This window comes from Miniopterus natalensis, chromosome 7 (genome assembly GCF_054644295.1).
Source record: "Miniopterus natalensis isolate mMinNat1 chromosome 7, mMinNat1.hap1, whole genome shotgun sequence".
NCBI classification, from domain to species: domain Eukaryota; kingdom Metazoa; phylum Chordata; class Mammalia; order Chiroptera; family Miniopteridae; genus Miniopterus; species Miniopterus natalensis.
In genome coordinates this window covers 10981167-11006745 of record NC_142087.1, presented here as the reverse complement: position 1 = coordinate 11006745, position 25579 = coordinate 10981167, and the positions used below count along the sequence as shown (strand labels likewise).

Below are 25579 nucleotides of genomic sequence, written 5' to 3'. Positions count from 1 at the left end.
TCTCCTCTCTCCCACCACCACACTGTGATCCAGCTGGCCTGGGCTAAGACCCCAATACCTGGGTTTCTGTTCTTGTTTGTCTTTCATTCATTTGCCAAACACTTCCTGAGCACCTATTACGTGCTAGATGCAGAAAGGTGTAGAGAGCACAGCAGGGACCAAGACAGACTGGTATTTGGGGAGAATGCTCTGTCCAGATCCCCTCTTTAGGACTGGGGCACTCGTCCCATCCCCCAACTAAGATCTCAAAGCTGAGTCCCCCTCCCAGCAATAGCCACTGGCTGAGGAAGGTCCACATCCAATGACTGGTCCATGCTCCCTTGCCTCAACTCAGGACAGCTCTAAAGGGCCACCTGAGCTCCAGAACTCCCCATGAGATCGGCTGAGCCACTGGTGGGAAGGCTCCACAGCCCACCTTCTCCCTCTGCCTCGCTGCCTGATGGTTTATTCCCAAGGGGCCTCTTCCGATAGTCTCTGAATGCACAGCTCTTTCTCAGGGGAAATCCTATCCTCACAGAACTACCGTTCCTGTGGGACTCAAATTCGGAATGAACAAATATGAGCACAGCAAGTCAAAATTTCACAGGAGACTTGGAAATGATGAGGGACTGATCTCAAATTAAGTTGTAAAAGTCTGCATGCCAATTAAAGCAAAATGAGACTAACAACGGTCATGACTCAAAAATCCAGAAGCGACAGGGGAAGAAAATCGAAAATCGATACATTTGATCAGATAAGCAAAATCTACATGGAAAAAAATACACTTTAAGAAAAGTAAAAACATAAATGACAAACCAGGAAAACCATTTGCAATTCGTAACGCTGACAAAGGGTTAATATCCTAAATAGGTAAAGAGCTTCACAGAATAGAGAATAAAAAAGCCAACAAACCTACAGAAAAATAGGGCAGTGATATGAAAAACAGTTCTCAGGAAAAGGTAAATGGCTCCTAACCATAGGAAGATGCTCAACGCTGTTCAATAGAGAAATGTTAATTGAATCTACGCTAAGATACCATTTCTCATCTATCAGATTGGCAAAAATCCAAACATCTCACAACACGTTCTACTGAAGCTACGGACAACCAGGAATGCTCATGTATCTCTGGCAAGAATGCACAATGGCACACGTCCTATGGAGGGGAATTTGAGGGGGAAAGGTTACAATAATCATTACTGAAGTTTCTCAATATTTAAGTCATTCAGTTAGATGCATGGTTCTGCTAAACACGTCTTCCCACCAGCGGGGTGATTCACTTAGGTTGCTTCTGACTTTTCAGGTTGGGCAGGTATTTTTTGAGAATGCTCTGGTGAGGTTTGAATACATGCCCTGAAGGGGAGAATGACTGATTTAATCCAAGCCCCCCCTTTACTGAAGGTGAGAGTGAGGTCCCAGAGCAAATCCATAGCTGCCCTGGGACCAGTTCTTGAAATAGCTCAAGCTCTAGTTCCAAGGACTTGGAAGGAAAAAAATGTGCCTTCTTTGATGAGGTAGCACAGTGGTTCAAAATCTGGGTGCACATGAGAATTACCTAGGGAGGGAACTTAAAGGTCCCACCCCCTAAGATTCTGATATAACTGGTCGGGGGTAGGTCCCAGACATCAGTATTTTAAAAATAGCTTCCCAAGAGATTCTAATGTGCAGCCCAAGTAGAAACCACAGAGCCAGCAAGTTGAACTCCAGATGGGCTCTTAAGTATATCTTCAAGTCCAATCAAACCCTAAAGAGACCTTTTGAAATGCAAATGAAGCAGGGATGGAGGCTGATATTTCAGACAGTGGGTGCCAAGACTTGTTTTGTGGGCTGAGAGCCACAAAGCGACCCTCCCAACCTCCCACAAATGGGGTGTAGGAAGGGATGCTCTGAGGGAGACCCCCATGTGGCGTGGCTGAGGTGAGGGCTCCAGGTTGAAGATCTAAGCTTGCTAATCAACAAGCTAAGTGGGAAGGGTTGTGACTTCGCCAGGAAGCTGAACTCCGAGAACCCCACAACACTGAGTTTATGATCTTGGGTGAGCCCCTTCCTCTCCCAGAAACTCCATTTCATCATCTACAACACTGAGCCAAGGATGAGGTGACCAGAGCCTCTTCATGCACTGCAGACTCCCTGGAGGAAGTGGGTGACAGGAAGGGGAGCCAGGGGTCTTCAAAGGCACTGAGAGGTCCCAGCCATCACAGACACATGAAGGAATGAAATAACATAAAGCTCAAAGCTATTAAAAACGATGGAGGGAGAGGGAGATTCACTGACACGGTAGTCTCTCAGACATCTGGCAAAGGGAAGAAAAAACCTGCAAAACAAAATCTACAATGCAAGTGTCGACCAACCGATGAAGGGTAAACAAAATGTAGCTCGTCCACACAGGGAATACTGTTCAACACCGAAAGGAGTGGCGTCCTGACACAAGCTACAACACGCATGTACCTTGAAAACATCACGCTAAGTGAAAGGAGCCAGTCACAAAAGGCTACACAGTGTATGATCGATCCCATTTGCACAAAATGTCCAGAACAGGCAAATCCACAAAGGCAGAAAGGAGACAGATGAGTGGTTGCCAGGGGGGAACAGGGAGTGACTATGATGGGCCCGGGGTTTCTTTTGGGGGTGATGAAAATGTTCTGGAATTAGAGAGCTGAGATAGCTGTACAACTCTGAATATTCTTAAAACTAATGAACTGTATACTTTTTAAAAAGCCAACTTTATGGTATGTAAATTATATCTCAATAAAGCTGTTATTAAAAAAAGAAAGCATGTTACCATTTTTATAAAAATAAGATGTGTGTTTATATGTGTGCATGGGGGTGGGGGGAAGTCTGAAGAACAGACACCAGGCTGTCAACAAGGATACAGGAAACTTGCATTTTGCACGTTTGTTCCCCCACATGTTTTTTTTTGGAGGGAGGACATGGTCCTCCAGCATTTAAAAGAAAAATTTATTACATAATATTTTTAAAAAGAAATAAAAACACAAAAACACATTCTCACTGTAAATCTAGACCATGCTAAAAAAGCAGAAATCCCCCTGGGTGCCTCCACCCCTTCTCCTACCCAACTTGAGGGTGACCACAGCTGCTGGTCGGCTGGAGCTCTTTCTTGACCTTTGGCTCTGTGTTTAAAATACTGAAATAGATGGTGTTCTTTTAGACTTTCTTTCCTTCCTATGTTTACTTGACTCTGTGATCTTTGATTTTTTTAATAAGCACCTTAGCCAGAAGAAAACCCCAAAACATCCAGCACTGTAAAACAACAGTCTGTGTTCGTGCTACGTTATTTTGTTACAGGAACTGTGCACATAATATAATCCCATCTTTACTTTTTTAAAAACAGAGAGAAAATATACAGTGTATGAGCATAGAGAGAGGCCTGAAAAGATACAAACTATGAAAAATAATTAAAAAAAAAAAAGATACAAACCAAACTGCTAATCATGGGTTAGGTTCAGTCAGGAGTAGAATTGAGGGAGGTGGTAAAGGGAGGCTTTCTTCTTTTATGTATGGCTGTTATTATTTCTTTTTTTTTTTTGGATAATGCATTCAAACTTCAAAAAGTACAGAAAGTAATGCAGTGAACCCCTCACCAGTTCTCCTGCCCAAGGCAACCAGTCCAACTAGAGTCTGACTATCCATCCTCAGAAGTACGCCTGGCACACCTTCATGTGCCTTTGTAATGATAGTTTTGTTTCACTGAGCAAATATTACCTTTTTAGTTAAAAAAAAATGCACATAAACAGCCCAGTAGGCGTGGCTCAGTGGTTGAGCGCCAACCCATGGACCGGGAGTTCATGGTTCGATTCGCAGTCAGGGCACATGCCCGGGTTGCGAGCTCAATCCCCAGTAAGGGGTGTGCAAGAGGCAGTAATTTGGTAATTGCTCAGAGTAATTCCCTCTGAATACTGAATTACAGGCGAATTTTTTCTCCTTATGGTTCACATGCTTGTATTTTCTAGTCTTTCTCTACTAAGCATATTTTACCTGTTGGGTGGGAAAGTTCATAGGAACATGTTTTTGAAATGTACTTCCCCCAAGAAAAGTCACTGAACACCTTCCAACAGGCCAACAGGAAGCTCTGAGTGGCTAGAACCTCTCCAGAAGGAAAGGACAGTGGGCAGATCAGAGGGAAGCAGCAAACCTTTTCAGGATCACAGTGGTTCCAGCCTTTGCGGTTGGAACTGCTCCTTCCCCTACCCTGTCTAAGCCATGTAGGCTCCCCCACTGCTCTGCAGCTCTGGAGGGAAAACAAGGCAGACTCACAGAGCACAGCCTCCTCCCCTCTGCAGGGCAGCAGCTGGCCAGGCAGCCTGGGGAGTTGTGCTGCCCCTCAAGAAGCCAGAGCCCCTTTGTGGAGCCCCCAGGGGCAGATGTTCTGGCCCTGGGCCTTGGGAGGGTGGAACAGCACAGAGCAGGACTGTGCTTGGTCACCAACAGGAATGCCAATCACTACTGCCAGCCCCCGAGGGAACACTCTCTGACCTGGTATGTAGCAGGGGCTTCCCCACCCACAGGCAACTCAGAAGGACGCCTTTGAGCAGCTACCATGGTGCCTCTAAATGCTCTTGGTCTAACGGTTCTTAGGAGGACCATGAACTCTGTCCTCTCTTGCCCTGCAGGAGACGAGCAGAGCCCCTCCAGCTTGCACAGAGATGCCGCCTGGGCACAGGTCTGAAGGCGCCTCCTGCCCTCTAACACCTTCCATACTTCCATGTTGCCCAGGAACAAAGACCAACCTTCAAGGAATAAAATGAACCTTCTGCCAAAACAGCAGGATAGATTTTCGCCAAACTTGGAGGGGATGTTTGGAAAGGACTCACTGAAAACAGACTGTGTTGTGTGTGGAAAATTTACTCTAGGGGGACCTGGGGTGGGGTGCCTCTCAAAGACTGAGGCATTCTTCCTCCAGAGAGGCCAAGTGGCTCCTGGCTGGAGGGGACCACTGGCGGGGTGGGGGTGGGGGGAAACACTGGTGTAGGCATGAGCCCCAAATCAAAAGTCCCTGGGACAGAGGCTGCCAACTGCTGGTGTTGATTTGCAATGTAATCACTCCTTCCATGGGCAATTCACAGTTAGGTACAGGGAGCTCCTTGCCAAAGGCAGCAGAAACATGCTGATTGAACTAAAGTAAAGGCTTCTCCAGACATCACTGTGGGTGATGATGACAATCAGTATTTACCAAGCCCCTATTCCTGCTAAGCACTTTATCTGCTTGTCTTCATTAATTCTCACAAAAACCTCTGAGAAGTATGGATTACTATTCCCATTTTATAAATGAACAGTTAACACGATTTGCCCAGCGTTACAGTTATTTGCAAATAAGTGACAAAGTCAGAATTCAAACTCAGGCCCATGTGAATCCAAGTTCACGTTTGCCATGCACCACACAGACCAGGGCTAGGCTGCATCAGGTGACAAGGTCAGTAGAAGTGAGATTTGAACCCAGGTAATCTGACCGCATGGTCAGCGCCCTCCCTATCCCATCAGAGGGGGAATGGGCACCAGAAGTCTGTGCCAGATAGGGGGTACTCAGTGGAATGAGCAGCTTCTTTGGAGGTTCTGGGAACACAGCAGGGTCCTAGGAAGGCCCCTGGATGGGGCAAGGAAGGCAGGGGCATCACCATAAGAGTTGGTGTGGCTTTGGGAGGCAGAGAGCCATGAGTTGAAATCCTATCTTTGTTTTCCCCTCAATCCTATCTATATACATCAGGTCTGCTCCTGGGTATATGCCCAAGAGAACTGAAAATAAATATTCACACAGAAACCTGTATACAAATGTTCATAGCAGCATTATTTGTAACAGTCAAAAAGTGGAAGCAACCCAAATGTCCATCATCTGATAAGTGGACAGACAAAAGGTGCTATATCCATTCAAAGGGTTATTATTTGGTCATAAAAAAGTGTGAAATATTAACACTTGCTTCAACACAGATAAATTCACATATTACATGATTCCATTTGTGTGAAATGCCTGGAACAGTCAAATCCATAGAGACAGAAAGTAGAGTAGTGGTGCCATGGGCTGCAGGGAAGGGGGAACCAGAAGCAACTGCCAACAGGTACAGGGTTTCTTTTGGGGACAACAGAAATGTTCTGGAATTGCACATTATGAATATATTTTAAAACACTGAATTGTACACTTTAAAATGGTGACTTCTATGATACATGGATTATATTGCAATATAAAAATTACCAAGATTACCAGCTATAAAACTTGACAACACTACATATGTTGGGAGCTGTTGTTACACAATGTGAGGCTGTACATAAAATGCTCGCTGTAGTGCCTGGTACAGAGCAAGCCCTCAGACATAGCAGCTAAATTATAATAAACCACATCAACACTGATATTGGTTTTCTGCCTAAAATACAAGAAGGGGGAATGCTACTGACAAGGGAGGGGCTGGTGTTATGATCCTAACGCTGCAGCCCTCCTGGGCAGTGGTGCCACCACAGAGCATGGCTAGGGCTGGCCACCCTCCCTTCTCCCAGCAAAGAGCAATCTCTATGGCAACTACATCAGCTCAGGCCAGGGGCTCCTGTTCCCAGCCGGGTGACAGCATCGCCACAGCAACCTGTCAGGATGGCAAAGGCAGATCTTGATAATGCTCTGGCAGAAGAATTACTAAGGGACCCTCGTCTCCATAGAAACCATGTCAGGAGCAGAGGGAGGAGGGAGAGGGCAATCAGCAAATAAACACAGGGCCACGCCTCCTTGCCCAGATCCCGAGACATCAAGAGGCACATCAGGGAGGGCTAGACCAGCTTTGCTGGCATTGCCTTCAAAAAGGCAGCAAACCAATGTTTCTTGACCACACACTGTGGGCCAGGCACCACAAAGGGCCCTTTACCTGCTTGACAGCATTTAAGATTTCACAAGTAATACTCAAATACATTCTTATTGTTAAAAAACAAACCAACCTGCCCAGCTGGTGTGGCTCAGTGGTTGAGAGTCAACCTATGAACCAGGAGATCATGGTTCAATTCCTGGTCAGGGCACACGCCCAGACTGTGGGTTCAATCCCCAGTAGAGGGCATGCAGGAGGCAGCTGATCAATGACTCTCTCTTCTCACTGATATCTCTCTCTCTCTCTCTCTCTCTCCCCCCCTTCCTCTCTCTGAAATCAATAAAAACATATTTTAAGAAAAACAACCAAAAACCAACCTAACTACAGCACTAATAGTATAAAAGCAAGTCATTCTCCACCCTGCTCCCACACTGCCTAATTCTTCAGTTCAGTGGGGTTTCCTCCTGACTTTTGTTCTGCACTTGCACATACATATACATGTTTCAACACCAGTTTGTTTTGTATGGCTTTTCAAAATAATTAGTGGGATTGCACAAGATGTATACTTCTATAACTTTCTTTTCCTGCTTAACTATGTACCTTAGAGATCTTTCCATGTCCATACGTACAGTTGACCCTTGAATAATGAAGGGGTTAGGGGCACTGACTTGGCCCCATGCAGTTGAAAATCCATATACAACTTTTGACCACCACAAAATCCTAATAGCCTACTACTGATCAGAAGTCTTATTGATAACAGAAACTGATGAACACATATTTTGTATGTAATATGTATCATATACTTTATTCTTACAATAAAGTAAGCTAGAGAAAAACCATTATTAAGAAAACCCGTAAGGGAGAGAAAATAGAGTATTTATTTTTAAGAAATCATGTATAAATGGACCTGCACCATTCAAACCTGTGTTGTTCAAAGATCAACGGTAATGTCTACCTTATTTATTTTTATTGTAGCAAAGTATACATAATATAAAATTTACAATTTTAACAGTTTTATCACTTTTATGATGGCAAAATATACATAACAAATTTACCATTTTTAGCCATTTTCAAGTGTACAATTCCATGGCATTCAGTATATTCACACTGCTATAAACAATCACCACCATCCATCTCGAGAGCTTTTTCATCTTTCCAAACTGTAACTTTGTACCTATTAAACAGTAACCCTCCACTCCCCTCTCTCCAGTCCCTGGTAACCACCGTTCTACTTTCTGTCTCTAGGCATCTGACTACCTTAAATATCTCATAGAAGTGGAATAATAGTTGTTCTTCTGTGCCTGGAAATAAAATAAATTATTTTATTTACCATAATTTCTTTAAAGTTCATCCATGTTGTAGCCCGTGTCAGAGTTTCCTCCCTTCTTAAGGCTGACCAATAGTCCACTGTATGCAGACACTGTATCTCTCTGTCCAGCAGTAGACACCTGGGTTGCTTCTAACTTTTAGCTCTTACGAAAATGCTGCTAGGAACACGGAGGTATAAGTATCTGTTTGCGTCCCTGCTTTCAATTCCTGGCTTTATACCCAGCAGCGGAATTGCTGGCTTACTGGGTAAACCTGTGCTTCACCTTTTCAGGAATGGCCACACTGCCTTACTCTTTTTAACCTCTTCGAACTGCTCTATGGTTGCCCAATCTTCCTAATAATCACACAACCTCGTCAGCTGGGTACTGTTGTTATCTTCATGCCACAGAAGGAGAAACTGAGACTTAGAGAGGGGAAGTGGCTTCAGGGCCTCAGGCACGTCTCTACCAAGGAAAGGGTGGATGAACTCAGGAAGCTGCTGGCCCTCTCTGGGCCTCAGTTTCCTCTCTGTCACCATAGGAACAGGCTGACCTTCAAGGCACTTTCTCAAATTGTCTCCCCTTTTCACTACCAAGTGTAGCAGCAATGAGATGTGAAGATGATGCCCTGTGTTCTGGGACAGGCTGTGGGAGGCAGGAGGCTGCCCGAGAGAGGGGGCCTCCCACCCAGCCCTGGAGAGGGACAGGGCTCCACAGCAGCCCTTAGCAGCAATGGCCCGTCTCCACACTGAGAAGTCGTTGGCACATCCCACCGACACGCTCCAGGGAAGGGCAGCTGAAGGGCTGTTCTAGCTCAGGGCTGCGTGTCTCAGTAGTCCTGGAATGCTGGCATGCCTGCCCTCGGGGAAGGTGAGGCGTGTGCCCCAGAACAATGTACGATCCTAGGATACCTCATGAGCAGCCAGACAGCTGAGGCCCAGCCATGCTTCTGGAGCCAGAGCTACTCCAGGCTGCCTGGAACATAAACCCCTGGAATCTGGAGGATTCCAGCCCTTAGGGGTTGCCTCGGCTGATGGTTTCCAATCGGCATTCTGCAAAGCTCACTGGGCCTGTGTGACCTTGAGGACATCCGTCCCTCTCTCAGGGACTGTTTTCTCATCCATAAAATGGGTAAGATCAAACCTCATTGGGTCTTTATGAAAATTGTTGAGATAAAGTGTGCAGCATGGTGCCTAACAGCAGGAGGAAGAAAGGATACGCCAGGTGGAGGGACTGGCATGATCGAAGACAGAGAGGCTGGTGTCTGGGGGCCATATTCAGGAAGTGTCTCGTGTTCCAAAATCTCTATTGATACACTGGTCAGAGGCCCATGCCTACACTGAGTGGCAGTGCCCAGCAGTTCCTGAAGCATGTGCACGTAAGTCATTCCATCTTGTCATCACAATGGCTTGAGGCATTGTCCCATTTGATGTATGAGGAAACTAAGGCACAGAAGGCGGCCCATGCTGGGTACAGCTGCCTGTTTTCTCAGTTAATCCCCCCATAAGTGTGGTTCTGCGATGGATGACTGTCTCCTTCATTAGTCTGTGGGCTCTTGGAGACAGGAACTGAATGTCTTTCACTCACTACTGTGTCCTTAGTGGTCAGCACATAGCGTACACAGTAGGCGCTCAGAAAATGTGTGCTGGAAGAATGAATGAATGAACAGCTCTGCCAGGGAGGCCTAACTGTGCAGAGACACTGGCTGAGTGGGGCTCGCACCAGCCCACCCCACCCCCGCCTGGCCCTACCCAGGATGGACAGGGCCCTCACCTCTCTCGGCCGCTCCAGCTCCGTCTGCAGCACCTGCTTAGCCAGCTCGGTCTCGATGAGCCGCTGACGAAGCTCCTCATTCTCCTCCTCCAGGCGTACCCGTTTCTTCTCCACCACCTCGAGCTCCTTATGCAGCCTCACAGAGATGTCCTTAGAAACCTGAGCAAGGGTGGGGGATAAGCAGGGCATGCGCAGGCTCAGGGGTCATCCCACCTGAGCCACAGAGCAACCCCGGAGCAGGCAGGTTCTCTCATCACTCCCAGTTAGCAGATGAGGAAACCGAGACATAGAGAGGTTAAGGAACTCACCAAAGGTCACACAGCCAGGAAGTAGTAGAGCCAAAACCAAAACCCAGACACCCCATGTTCCTTATGTCTGTGTCACAGTTCAGTCCCCCGAAAGCTGTGAAGGGCCTTCCTATTCTTAGGAATGCCTTTTCATTTATCCGGAGCCCCTTGATGCTTCCAAAAGTGTCTCCCAGCCTCTCACAAAAGTCTGTGGCTGGGCCAGAAGCTTACTGTAAAGAGAGGGGAAACTCAGAGCAAGATGGGCAGCCCCAGAGCCATTTACATCCCACCTTTGCCAGTGACCAGCATGGGATCCTGGGCAAGTCATTTCCCCACTCTGCGCCTCAGTCTCCTTAAATACAAACTGGGTGCACTAATAGTTGCACCAACCTCACAGGCCCGCCAGGACTAAATCAGCTATTGCACAGAAGGCTTGGCCCACTGCCTGCATAGTGAACATGGGGCGAGTGGTGGCTGCTGCTTCGAGAAACTGAAGCCCAGAAGGGGCAGGACTGGTTGGAGGTCACAATGTAACCTCAAGGCCTGTTTCCAATGGTCTGGGATATAGAACAGGCCCCAAATGACAAAGCCTGGGCAGGTGTCCAAGTCATCCCTTGGACAGGAGTTAAAAGAGCTGCAAACTCCAATCCTGGCTCCAGGACTCTGCAGCAACAGCAACCATTTCTTCGAGGACACCCTCTGTCTTGTCCCCTGCTGGCTGGGGGTGAAAGGCAAGGAAAGGGGACCTCTGGGAATGAGGAGGGCCCTTTTGAGTACCTAGCTCTGAGTGGGCTAGGTACTACCACTGGTTGAATACCTACTGTGTGCCAGATTCATTCATCTTCATCCCAATCCTGTCCCCATTTTACTGACAAGGAAACTGAAGTTTAACGTGCAAGTGACTTACTTGCTCAGGGTCACACAAAGCTATTGTGGGCCGAGATGGGGGAGCCCCAGGGACTTGGTTGAGGGACCAGCGTGGCCAGGCCTCTGTGAGGAGTACGATGTCATTGCCAGCAACAGAGGGGCAGACAGCCCAGCTCTCTGTGCCTGCCAGTCTTGGAAGTTACCGTGGCACCTCCTCCCTGCCGGAAGGGAAGAGGGCGCTCCCTGGCTCTGCCCTCTCCCTGGGCTCAGGCCCAGCTCGGCACAGACCCCTTGGCAGTGTGCAAAGCAGGCCAGGAAAAACAACAGCCAGAGAGGAAATTCAGTGCTGCCTTCCCCTCCCTCTGTTGCCTACTGCCTCTCTCTGTCCCTGAAGATCTCCAAAGACAGCCAGAAGCTGGCCCATGAGGATCCTCCCAAGGCCTCTCTGGGCCACCAACCTTTCCTCATCCGCAAAGTGAGGAACAATTCCTCGCTATCAGAGCCAGGACTTTGCAGGTGGGAAAACTAGATTCTAGTCTGATTCCAGCACTCACCGTGTGTGACTCAGGACAAGTTAACCATTCAAAGTCTTAGTCTGGTTATCAGTAAAAGGGGGTTGATTTAACCTAGTCGGGAGGGCTATAGTGAGAAATAAACGACATAGTACTTGGGCTAGTGGCTCAAAAAATACAATTTTTAATGCATTGTCAAGATTATTGCTTCACCTCAGTGCACTGATTTTATCTGACTAGGCTCTATACCCTACAACCTCCCTTTTAAGTTTGATGTCAGGGTTTTTGCTGGAAATGTTCAGCCCCAGGCTCCTGGCTATGGTTCCTAGTTTTAGGCTATTAGGTGACTCAGGGAACCCCTGTCCTAATCATGACTTCATTGTTCATTTGTTTCTTTCTTTCATCCTGCTTAGGCCCTGGGGGCAGGAGTGGTGGGACAAAGGTCAAGGACCCAGGCCACACCTGGGCTCCTTCACATCTCTGTGTCCCAGTGGTAGCACAGAATTTGGCACATACTAAGTGCCTAATAAATGCTTATTGGATGAACAAACAAATCCAAGGCTACAACAAGCGAGCAAAAATGGAGAAAGATGAAGGAGTAAATGAAATATGGGAGCTGCACCTGCCCTAGCTTGGCTGGGGATGCTCCCCACAACCACCTACCCCATTCCACTGTCCAGAGAGGACTGTGTCCCTGACTGGGGTGAGGGAGGAGCTGTTGGGGGTCAGGGCTCCTTTTCAACTATGCTCCTACCCGGACCAGCTCCTCTCCAACTGGTGGGTTGCTCTGTCCCCACTATGGCCTCAACCTGTGGAGGTGACTGGCTCCTCACCAACAAGTCATGATCCATGTAGATTCCTGGATCCTCTGGGGTTCCTGAGTGACTATAGATTTCGTTCCTTCCATGAATCCCCAGTTGCATTCTACAGGATTCCCATGAGATCCTCTTCCACATGTGCTCTCCATCCTTGAGGGGTGCAATGCTAAAAAGCCCAATTCCAGGCAGCTTACAGAACTCCAATGTGGACAAAAGAGCCCTTAATCTCGGATCCCAGAGTCTTGTGCTCCTAATGGTGGCCTATGGGGGCAAAGAGCATGCTGGCCTGAAGGGAAGGAGCCTTGTGGCCTGGGCCTGTCTCCTCCCCTCTCTGAGTCTCAGTGGTCCTGGGCCCTCTTGGCTTTCACAGGTGATTATAAAATCAGCTGTCACTCCCAGAGCACATATCATGTGCCTTTCATCCCCTCAGGAAGGGCTTTATTATTTCCACTCTGAGGCTCAGAAAGGAAAGGTCACTTGCCCAAGGTCACACAGCTAGGAAGCTACAGAATTGAGATTTGAAATGAGATGAATAGATTCTAGAGTCTTGCTCTCAACCTAACCCTGCTGTTGGCCTAAAGCTGGATGACACAACATATTAATAGCAACAATAGAAGTATCAACAGTAAGCCCAACAGTAGGCTCACACTGTCAGGTGCTCACAGGGCCCCCACCTGCCTGTCTCATTTGATCATCTCTTAACCCTCCCAACTTCTTCTATGGTAGGGGGGCTGAGACACTACTGGAGGCGAAGCAGCTGCAGCTTCCAGAAACCAGGGCAAATCCCCAAAGCGTAAACAAATGCCCTCAGTCATGAGGTCACTGTTTACAGCGCTGGGGCCTGGCTCTTGCCAAATGCCAGCAGCAGCCTCCAGGCCACAGCAGCCCTGCTTGCTGGCTAGCTCACTGATTGGCCCATCTGCCTTGAGCTCTTGGGCCTCAGGGTGTCTAGGTCACTCTGAATCCTCAGGGAAGGGGACGGGAACTCTCACTAAGGAACTCCCCTGCAGGGCAGCATCGAGCTCTGTGTGACTGAATCCCCCCGAGGAACCCTGGGTTGGTGGGAATAACCACACCCATTTTACAGATGAGTAAACTGAGGCTCAAAGAAGGGAGGCACCTGCCCAGGTCACCCAGGAATTAAACCCAAAGCCAGAACTTTTTCTCCAGCAACATCTATTTCTAAGAAAGGAAACATGTGCCTTGGGTCTGCCACAGGAGTCCCTCCAGGTGGAAATTTACATCTGGGATTCATGAACCTGACACTCTCCATAGGATCCCAGGCCCTGAGGGTGGGAATCTGCACTGTGAACAAGCCCTCCAGGTGATTCTTATCCATCCAGGGAGGTTGAGATATTCTGGCCTTTCCTTCCCCACCCTTGCCCCAGCCACTCATTCATGCCTTGTAAGTCCTCCCGAACAACGCCACAACCAACATTTGCTCCTTTGCTGAGCATCCAGAGCCACTCTTTGTGCACAGCATTCTCTTTACTTGAGTTATTTCATCTTATCCTCACAAAAATGTCTACAAGTAGGGACCATTTTTTTGTTTTTTCTTTTTTAATCCTCACCTGAGGATATTTTTTCCATTGCTTTTCAGAGTGGAAGGGAGAGAGAGAGAGAGAGGGAGAAGCATCGATGTGAGAGAGACACATCTATTGGTTGCCTCCCGCACGTACCCCAACCAGGGCAGGGGACTGAGCCTGCAACCAAGATACGTGCCTTTGCCCAGAATCAAACCTGGGACCCTTCAGCCTGTGGGCCAATTCTCTACCCACTGAGCCAAACCGGGAAGGGGGCTGGGACTAGTTTTATTCTCCATTTTCCACATGGAGAAACTGAGGCTCAGAGATGTGAAGGAGCTTACCCAAAGCCACACAGCAAGCAATTAGAAGAACAGGTCTCTGGCCCCTGCCCCTGCCCTCCTCACATCAGGCAATGTTCCCACTGAGGTTCTGTGGGTCCTGTCAGCTGTGAGGACCAGCAGAGAGTGAGAGAACCTGGCAGGGAATGGGAGGTAGGGAAGGGGTGGGGGTAAGAGGGGGGAACCAAGGCCTGAGGTTTCATTCACCAATAACCTACCTGCTCAATAAACCCACTGGAGCTGCAAAAGCTCTGAAGATTTTGTTGATCTAAGCCCTACATTTAACAGAAGGGGAAACTGAAGCCCCAAGACCCAAGAGGTGGGGGCCAGTTGGGGCATGGACTAAGGTAGGAGCTAGCAGAGCAAGTCACAGAGTCCCCTGGTATACATACCCTCCTAGTCAGCCCCTGACCCATCCCCACCTGGGCCCATCAGCCCTCCCAGGAGATGCCAGGGAAGTCAGCATTTTGAGGACCTTCAAAACATCTCCAGCACACGGGGAGAAGTGAGGTGGCCATAGGGATCCAGCCCAGGCCTGTGCGGATGAGCTCAGCTCTCCAGCTGCAGGGGCTGGGAGGGAGGGGGAGGGATGGGGGCAAGGTTGATGCTGATTGGCTAGTTCAAATTCCAACAGAAGGAGCTGCTCCCCTCCCCTACGCCCAGGCTGCAGAGGCCCCCTCTCAGGACTAGGGGGGCACGTGCATGCGCACACGCACACACTCAGAGCTCTCAGCTCCTCCCATACAGGCCCCTAACAACCGAGCCAGCCTGCTCCCAGCCCCAGAGATCCTCTAGCCTTCTTCATCTCTCTAAGGCTGACTTTCTGTCCCTGACTGAAATCCCCAACTTACTTGGATCTAAACTCAGTTTCCTCTGGGCTTCCCCGGCTCTTCCTCACCCTACATGCTCCCGATCCAGTGCCTGACATTTGAATATTTGTGCCATCATTTGTCCCGGGGGCTGCCCTCTCAGGTGGAGGTGTACTTTGGACTCTGAGACATAACCTTTCTACAATCAGCTTCCTCATCCGTACAACAGACCATCGTCCCACTGTGCACGTAAGACAGCAGAGCTGCAGAAGCCTGCACAGAGCTGGCACTCACTGTTCACCTCCCCTGCCCTTCCAGGGACCCCTTTCTCCAGCACTCCTCCTTCACCTCCTGACTCATGCCCTCTCCCTCAGGCCTTGGCTCAGATGTCACCTCTTCAGGAAGACTCCCCAGGGGCCCCAGGCTGCACCAGGTGTCCCTCTCCCAGTTCCCACATCCCTCTGATCACACTGGGCTGAGTTCTGAGAACAGGGAGCTGAGTCCTCCCTCTAAGTCCCCAGCCCTGACCAGGGCTCACACAGGCAGGGTGGACCTCTCTTCTGGAGGCCCCACCTGCCAGCCTCCAGCCCATCTGTTCCCTCTCCTCACTGAGGCAGAGGTGTGGGAGGCTGAGGAGTGGGAGCTCTGCCCCATACACAGAGTGTCATGTGACCATGGACAGGTACTTCCTTTCTCTGAGTCGTACTTTGCTCATCTGGAGAACGGGAATAATAACAACAGCTAACATTTAGGGGCGCTTACAGTGACTTTTTACCCACATTATTTCATCTAACCCTAATAGAACCCTGTGAGGCAGGGACTGCCATTATATCCATCTTACAGATGAGGAAATTGAAACTCAGGTAACTTGCTCAAAATCGCAAAATTAGGACATATGAGAGTCAAGGTTTAAACCAGCCCAATCCAACTCCAGGCCTTCACTACTCTCCATTAATTAGTGCAAAAAAAGAAAACTCCATGGAACTGTGCCAGGACAACTCGGAGCCCAGCACCAGGCGTGTGGCTGCTACTCAAGCAGTAGCTGCTGTTGGGAGGATTCATAATATGTCACTATGGGGTATCCCTGGTCAATGGCCTGTCAGTTCACCAGGGATCCCCACTTTACAGATGAGGATGTTGAGGCCCAGAGAAGTGATACAACTTGCCCAAGGACACACAAGGAGTGAGCTGCAGGCTGACCTGGGTCCCACTCAGGCTTGTAGTCCTCCCCCCCCCCACAAGGGCCCCCTTATGGGGGTTAGGGAAGGCCCTGGGCTTACCTTGACGTCCTGCTCCAGGCCTCGAATGAGCTCGCCATCTACCTGGCCCGTCTGAGCAGCGCGGAGGCTGCGGCGCTCGGCCTTGCGCAGTCGGTACTGCAGGATGCGGCAGGTCTTGCTGGCCTGGTCCAGCTGCTGGCGCAGCTCCTGTAGCTGGTACACGTCCTCCTCCATGTAGACATCCCGCATCTCCAGCATCTCTGCCCGCAGCTCCTCAATCTCGTCCTGCAGGGAGAAGGGGCAATCTGATTACTGAGCCCTGTGCCTGAGTGCAGGCCACACCCAACTTGGTTCTAGGCACCTCGGGAGGCCTGGGTGTAGTAGGCTGAATAATGCCCCCCTCCAAAGATGTCCATGTCCCAATTCCCAAAATCTGTGAATATATTACCTTGCATGGCAAAAGGGATCTTGCAAATGTGATAAATTAAAGATCTCAAGATTGGGAGATGTTCCTGGATTATCTGGGTGACTCAATGGAATCACAAGGGTCACTATAAGAGGGAGGCAAGACCCCTAGCCAGTTTGGTTTAGTGGTTAGAGCGCTGGCCCGTGGACTGAAGGGTCCTGGGTTCAATTCCTGTTACGGGCACATACCTCAGTTGCAGGCTTAGTCCCTGCTTGGTTCAGGGTACACGCAGGAGGCAACCAATAGATGTATCTCTCTCACATTGATCTTTCTCTCTCTTTCTCTCTCTCTCCCTTCCACTTTCTCTGAAAAGAAATGGAAAAAATGTCCTTGGGTAAGAATTAAAAAAATAATAATAAAAAAATAAAAATAAGTTAGATTTCTTTTTAAAAAAAGGGTATTGTTTTTTTTAAAAAGAGGGAGGCAAGGGGGTCAAAATGGGAGAAGGCGTGTAACAAAGGAAGCAGAGGATGGATGGAATGATATACTTTGAAGATGGAGGAACGGCCATTAACAAAGGAAAGCAGGCAGCCTCCAGAAGCTGGAAAAGGGGGGTGTCTCCCCCAGAGCCTTCACAAGGAATGCAACCCTGACAACATCTTGATTTTCAGACTTCTGACTTCCGGAATTATAAGTAATAATCTGGAATTGTCTTAAGCTGCTAAGTTTATGGTAATTTGTTACAGCAGCAATACACTGGGGAGAGGCTCATTCAACAAGCACTTATGAGCACCAACTATGTACCAGGCTCTGTGCCAAACACAGAGGTAGGGAGGAATAGTGGTAACCAAGATTAACGTGGCCCCTGCTGTATCTACACGGAGCCCCCAGTATCATTAGGGGGACACACAGTAAACCAGTAAATAAAAAATTTCAAAAACTAATATTAAGAGCTACAAAGAGAAAAAAGTAAAATATAAAAAACAAACCACCTGGGTAATGTGATTAAATGGTACTATGTTAGAGGACATGGTCAGGGAGACCATCTCTAAAACAGGGGATATCTGAGCTGAGGCAAAAAGTAACAGCCATGCAAAGAGATGGCCTGGGGGAGATTACTCAAGGCAGAGGGAACAGAGTGTGCAAAGGCCCAGAGGCTGTAAAGAGTTCATTTGTTAAGATACAGCAAGGAGGCCAGCATAGCTACAAGGCTAAGTTGAAGCTGGAAAAACAGATGGGTCAGCCATGCAGGGCCTTGAAGGGCTGAGTAAAGAGTCTAGGTTTGGGTTTTAAGTGAATGGGTGACCTCACTTCTTCAGGGCAGCTCCTGCCCACCTCTGCCAGCAGCTCCCAGATGTGCCTCACTTCCCCTTTGTCACCATGAGGATATCTGCAATTCTTTTTTTAATAGTCTGTCTCCCAGAGACACTGTAAGTGTCTGGAGGGCATCCTCACTACCTGATGTATCCCCCACAGCCAGTACAGGGCCTAACAGCTTGCAGACTCCCAACAAATACCAACTGAATGAATGAATACATGTCTAGGTAGGTAAAGAGCCACAAAAAGACATACCAATGTGAAACCAAGTGTAAGGGGATGAGTAGGGAGAACTAGTGAAAGAAACAGATAATTATTATGTCTCATAACAAATGTGAAAACTGAGTCACAAATAGAATAATATCTACCCTTAGTGACTGAATGGATTAAATAAGATTGTACACTAAAAAGAGAAACTGAATCCTGGCATCCCTGGGGAGCCAGAGAAAGCACCCAGTGCTGATGGGACAGGGGGGCTCAAGAAGGAAAACAACTCTGCACGCCCTAGAGAGGGGGCCACCGTCTAGAGAACTAGGTTTACCAGCCCTCTGAGTCTTCCTTTCCCCAAAGAAAATGGGTGGCTCCCTACAAGGGAATGGCCTAGGGTTGTCCAGTGCCCTGGAGCCTGGGAGGGTCGATTTATTTAAGGGGCAGGGTTAGGCCCAGCTGGGCGTGGCTCAGCGTTTGAGCATCCACCTAGGATCCATGAGATTGTGGATCGATTCCCAGTTAGGGCACATGCGGGCTCAACCCCCAGTCATCAACAACTCTCTCATCATTGATGTTTCTCTCTCTCTCTCCCCTTCTCCCTTCCTCTCTCTGAAAATCAATAAAAGATATATTAAAAAGATAATAAAAATAATAATAATAAGGGGCAGGGTTAGGAAGCATTATCCTCCTGGACAGTTCTTAGGATGGAAGCTCACTGAAGTTTTAACATCCATCTGTCTGACTGATGGGACTCTTTTTCACATGGTTCTGAACTCAGAAGACAGAGGGGACAGGTATCTGCTGCTCCAAACCCCAGCAGACACTGTCCCATTCCCATTATCAAGTGAAGGGTTAATCCTCACTTGCCACCACAGCCTCTCTCCTCAGGGTGGGTTCAGTGGCACCAGATGCATAGGACTATCACCTCACTAGGACCCCCACCCCCACCCCGATACACACACAGACTCACCACCCCACCACCAAGCCAAGTGGAAGAAACTAAAAGTGGAAACAGGAGGAAGTGGGACAGTCAATGATCACACCAGTTAAAGAAATGAGGAAGTGAGGGGTCCACATGCCATTTCAGCTGATGGACTAAAGAAGCATAAAGGAAACAGCACTCAGGAAGTACAGGCCAGGCCACTAAATCCAAGCAAAACCAGCCTCCAGATGGGCCTGTGTTCAAGTGCTCACCATGCTATTTACTAGCATCTCACTTATTCTCTCTGCTGGCACTCCGACAGGACCTGGTGACAGAGAGGTGGGGGTCTGCGTGGATCCAAAGCTCAGGATGAGCCAAGGGGACATACAGAGGTTACATAAGCTCATGAAACTGGGCTTCATTAACAAATGTATTATATTTAGGTCATGGGAGGTGCCACGACCATATCCAGAGCACTGGAGTCATTTGGGGGGGGGGGGAAATACTTATTTTTTTAAGTTTTAGATAACTGATTTTTCTATTTATAAAAGTAAACAGTAATCAGAGAGACAGCTTTGAAAATACAAAAAATACAAATTGCTCATGATTTCTCGTTGGACCAGCAGCATTAGCATCACTGGGGCACTTGTCAGAAATTCTGATGCCCCAACAGAGACCTACTGTATCTGACACTCCAGGGATGGGACCCCCAAGGGACTCTAATGCAGGGTGTTTTCTTTCAGCCTTTTTCCCTAAAAGGGCAAGAGTCATGTGTCTCAGCACAAGTCCCTAGCCCAGGGCCTGACACAGAGCAGGGTCTCAGTAAGCATCTATTGAGTAAGTGAATGAATGAATGATCTTTCTTATATGAGCAGCTGTCTTTCCAGGGCCTGCCCTTCACCACAGTCAATTTCTAAAAATGCAGGATGCTGCATCCATGCCAGCTTTATCTCTCCATGGGGCCCAAGGGGGGCCCAAGCCTCTTGGGGGCTTGTCCCAGCTGCAGGCAGAATGCAGTCAGCCTGTCCTGGCACGGCCCACGTGAGAGGACAAGTCCACAAAGGCTGGCTTGTGGCCTGCATAGGCTCAGTCTGCTGGGGCGTGGGCAGCAGAAGCTGGTGAATGCAGGACTTAGGCAGGAGCTGAGCTTTTGGGGACCGAGGTGGAGGCAGGGACATAGGGCTGCTGGGAGGGGAGGGGACCCAGGAGAACAGGACCCTGCTTTATTCCAGAGGTCCTAAGACCTCACTGAGCCTCCAAATATCCTGGGGTTCTTGGGTCTTACAGTCTCAACGCATCCCTGGAAAGCTCTCCAGTGACTGTCTGATCCAGCCAAGGTATGGGGGGGTGGGAACTCAGCCTTTCCAGTTCCTTCAAAGACAGCTCAGTGGCCTTGCTAAGCCTCTCCCCGCTCCTGGACATCCCCTAATTGTGTGGAAGAGGGGAGGGAGGGGGCCAGGCCTAGTGGTTACTCAACTAGGTTATTGGAATCCCCCCAACATCAGTGGGGAAACCCCAAACCTCTCCCCACACCACAGACAGGAAAAGGCCACTCTGCCCAGCAGTGCCCACCTCAGAGCCTAGAGGCCCCTAATCATCTCCCATCAGAAACGCCAGCCTACAGAAGCAAGGGAAAATTGCCCAGACCAAGCCCGGCTGCCAGTCCTCCACACCCATCCCCTCTGGCCATTCCTTTCAGTTGACCTCTCTTTTAACCTGGACTGAGAATAGGGAGTGGAGTGGGGGAGGGAGAGGGGGAGGAATGGGGCACCCACACTGATGCCAGGCTGTCAGCCTTTCCCTGTATAGAAAATGCTTGATTTGCTCTAAGTACAGATGTGATACCTATTTATTGGAGAAAGTTTGAAAACAGGCAGATGGCTTTCTGTATCTTGTACTAGTTCCCACTGGCTCCTGCATTAGGTCCAAGACCTTTACCATGCAACCCAAGCTGCCCCTGGTCTCCTCCCCGCTCCTGGCTTGCTCCTGCCCTTGCATCCTCTGCCCCCCCCCCCCCCATCCAGACATGCCACGATTAAAAATAAGCTATCAGCTATTATGCTGAGTGAAATAAATCAGACAAAGACAGATACCCTGTGATTTCACTTATATGTGGACTCTAAAGAATAAAATAAATGAACAAACAAAACAGAAACGGGCTCAAATGCAGAGAACAGAGTGATGGTTGCCAGGTGAAGGGATTTAGAAGTACAAATTAGTAGTTACAAAAATGTCACTGGGATGTACAATACAGCCTAGGGAATATAGTCACTAATACTGTAATAGCCAGGTGGGTCCCTTGAATTATCGGTAGGATCACTTCATAAGTTATACAATTGTCTCACCTCTATGCTATACACCTGAAACTAATATAAAATAATATTAAGTGTCAACTGGAATTGAAAAATAAAATCTAAATAAAAAATAATAAAAATAGCTACCACCTATCGGGAAGCTCACTAACTACCAAGCAGCCCAAGCACAATCCTCTTACCAATGCTGTGAAGTAGGTACTGAAAATCCTCCTGTTTTGCAGATGAGGAAACTGAGGTTCCAAGTTCCCCAGAGCTGCTCAAGCAAGGGAGTGGTGGAGCTGGAATCCAAACAGGCCCTGTGACCTTAGGCTAGTGCATCTTAATTGTTTCTACACCCAGGTTTGCTCGGGCTGTTCCCTCTGCTAGAATGGCCTTTGCCAGGCTAACTCCTAAAAATTTCAACCTTCCAGAACATTCCCTTCTCCCCCAATCTGATTCAACCCCCACACTCTGAACTCCATTCGTCTCTTGTGCTAACAACTTTAAGTTGCATTTGCCTGTTTTCAAGTCTATCTTTCCCCAAGAGCTGGGGGAAGGGCAGGTGCGAGGTCTGACTCGTGTCTGGTCCCCAGCATTACTCAGCATGTGGTATAGAACAGGCAAGCATCATGGTCTCTGAGTGGATGAATGAATGAAAGATGAGTATGGCTTCTGCCCTGCCCAGTTTCTCTGCACAGCCAGGGTGGGAGGCCCTCCTGATCCCAGCCTCACCGCTGTGAAGAGTCAGGGAGAGCCTGGGCAGCTCCAGGACTGGACTCAGACTCCCATGCCACCCCAGGAGGAGGGGCAGGGTCTGTCTACCCAGGGAACCTCCTGCTCACCCACCCACTCCATGTCTACAAAGTACATCTCTGTCTATCCTCACAATACCCCGCTCCCTACCCCCACCCTGGATGATCCATGAAGTCAACCTACAGGAAGCAGCCTCTCAGAGGCAGACCTGCTCCCTGCAATGGATTGGTTCCCAAGTATCCTGGGGGAATTGGCCAGGAAGAGTCTCTAGATACATGCTGGGCTGAAGGGCCAAACATGAGCTCACACTACTGCTAATAATAGCAAGAGCTTGCACAGGGCTTCACAGTTTATAGAGACATTCCATCTGAATCATCTCATGGGTCCTCACAGAAACCCCATGGATAGGCAGGCCCAGAGTCACCATCCCTGTTCTAGAGATAAGGAACTGGGAGAAACACAGGGAGGGTGGGCTGTGCCCAAGGTCACGCAGAGGGGCCTCCAAGCAGGACTCAGGCTGTGAACTTCAGGCTCTTTCGTTTTCACCAGAATTCAGGAAGTCCATGAATTTGGATGGGAATGAAAAAAAAAAAAATCACATCTTTATTTTCACTAATCTCTAGCTAAAAATTACCATGTCCTATTCTGGACAAGCCACAGTTATATTAGCAGTACCTGTGACTTTGTCACCAAAATAAACCACAGATATTTCCTTTCACGTAACAGTTGTTGCAGAAATAACAAAATATTGTTTACACTCATCAGGGCTTTAAAATTACAGTAGTAAGTAGACCTGTCACCACACCTTATGAGTTAATAAACACACATATTACTGTAGCATAATTTAAAAATATACTGATAACTGTATTTGGTTTCCTTTATATTTTATGTATTTTAAAACATTGTTCTGAGGTTATGCTCAACAGAGAGCTTAAGGCACAAAATATGATGGATCCTCTGTTCTCTCCAGAGCCGCCTCATGTGCAAGCTCTGGGTCCCCACCCCAGACCCTGGCTCTCCACCATCAGGGAATAAAGCTGGAGAAGCAGAGCTCCACTTTCAAGCCACATTTTCAATGTTCCATGAAAGGATACTTTCTGTGGGAAACCTACATCAGTATAAGATGATTAATCCTTGTACAATGAGGACAGAAGGGGACATTTAGATCTGGGGCCCACTGGAACACTTGTAAGTGACCCCAGATGCACAGGTCTGATGGAATTGGTCTGCAGGAGTGGAAGGTGAGAAGGTCACCTGGAGATGAAAGTGACTAAACAGGGGGTCCCTCTACAGAAAGATAGCTAGTGGCAATGGGTGGTTTGAACCCCAGCAACAGCTCCTAGTTGGCCCTGAGGGACCAGGAGGTTACTGAAGGCAGAGGGAGGTCAACTCTTACCAGCCACCAAGGAGTTCCCCTGCTATCTCCTACCCTAGAGTCAGCCCCCATAGGGCTAGGGTAGGATGATGAGAAGTGCCTGTTCACCAAGCACCCCAGGGAACTCTAATATGGGCCCTGTAAACCACATTCTAGAAACCCTGGTATACAAGGCTGGGTCAGGAGGGGGGAGCAGTCATTTCAGCCTATGCAACTCCCATGGGGACACTGCACTGCCTAGGCCTCCTTCCACTCTGTGTCTGTCTCCCACCTCTTTATCCCTCCACCCCAAATGCCACCTCCACCAAGAAGCCTCCCCAGCTGCCCCCAGGGCACAGGTCTTATGTATGAACAACTAATGAGTATCTATGGTAGGCCAGATTCATCATGGAGACATTGGATTTAATCCTCGTGACAGCCAGTTTTCTCCCCAGTAATTTGTTCTCCACACAATACATGAAGGGATTTTCTTTTTCAACCATATTACTCTCCTGTTTAAAACCCTTCAATAATCACCAGAATCTGGAAACAGCCCATATATCCCTCAACTGGTGAATGGATAAACCCTGGTACATCCACATAATGGAATACTACTCAGCAATAAAAAAGAGTGAACTGCTGATACCACAACAACGTGGACAAAGCTCAAATTCATTATGCAAAGTGAAGGAAGTCAGGTTCAGGAGGCTGCATACAGTATGATTACATTCATATGACATTCTGGAAAAGGCCTAGCTGTGGAGACAGAAAGCAGATCAGTGGTTGTCAGACTGGGGAAGGAGGGAGGAACTGACTACAAGGGGTAGTACAGGAGGATTTTAGGGGACAATGGAACTGTTCTATATCTTGATTGTGGTGGTGGTTACAGAACTGTATGCATCTGTCAAAACTCATTTTACTATATGCAAATTACCTGACCTAAAAGCCAACAAAAGCCTGACCTCTGCCCACCTCTCCATCTTCATCTCCCCCCACTCCTCCTCTTGTTGGCTACATTCCAGCCACTCGGGGCTTCTCCCAGCAGCCTGTCCCACCTCTGAGCCTCTGCTCCTGCTGTTCCCTGCCCTGCACCTCTACACTACCTGCTCCCCCTCCATACTACCCCCTCAGAGAAGCCTTCCAGACCTCTCTAGGCTTACTGGGTCCATCTCAAACCTGTGTTTCTTTCATAAACTGTATCACAGGCTTATTTGTGATACTAATTATTTTACTTATTGGTCTGTTTGCTTGTACGGTGTAAGCTTCAGGAGGGCAGAGATTAGCACAGTGCCTGGCACACAAAGGACCAGCTCAAGAAATAGCTTCTGAATGAATAACGGGTCCCAGGAGGGGAAAATTACCGTCCGTTCCACTTCCCTCCAGAACACCAGTTCTGGCCAGCGCTGTTGTGTCTAAATTTAATTATCTGAATCTGTAAAGCTAATACCCATGGAGGCTTTGGACCACAGTGGTGGGCCTCAAGTCCCACAGCCCACCAATTCCCAGGTTGCATCCCTGCCAGATTCCAAACCTTACCCAATGCATCCTCCCTAGGTCCTAGGGGCCTGACTGGCTGATGGGCAAGCAGACCCAGGAAGAATGACAGAGCTGAACTGTGGGATCCACAACCTTTGCTCTGTGGCACTCCATGGAGGAACAGGAGCCTCTGCCTGGCCCGCCTTCTCCCACACTGCTCTGGCCACCACAGTACCTCCCTCAGGCCAAAGCCCAGGCTGCCTGCCCATCTGCCACCCTGGCTCTGGCAAGGGCTACTCAGCCGAGCCCGGAAGGGCTGACCTGCAGGGTGGGCCAGCAGTGGCCTCAGAGGCGGCATGCCAGCCCCCTGAGAGGCCAGGGCAGCCATCTGCTGTCCCTTCTGCCCATCCCCCAGGGTCTGTCAAGGCTCCAGATGAGATCATCACACTTGGACCCCAAGGAGGGCAGAAGGCTCTACAAAGCTTCACTTCCTCCCAGCTCAAAAGCAACGACTTTGGACATAGCAGTAGAACCAGGGGAACCCAAAGACTTCATCCTTTCACAGACAGAGACACCGAGGCCTAGAGAGGGACTGGGACAATCTCATAGTCCCC

General features: G+C 48.7%; 1 protein-coding gene across 3 annotated transcripts in view; it reads right to left on the bottom strand.

The window, feature by feature from the left end:
• Positions 1–25579, bottom strand: part of MTCL2 (microtubule crosslinking factor 2) — an 81920-nt gene that overhangs the window by 45860 nt on the left and 10481 nt on the right. For all 3 annotated transcript variants that reach the window (XM_087818750.1, XM_016219338.2, XM_016219340.2), the window contains exons 2-3: positions 16294–16518; positions 9857–10015 (exon numbers count right to left, since the gene is read on the bottom strand). In XM_087818750.1, the coding sequence (XP_087674876.1) occupies positions 9857–10015; positions 16294–16518 (384 nt within the window). The remainder of the gene's footprint in view (positions 1–9856; positions 10016–16293; positions 16519–25579) is intronic.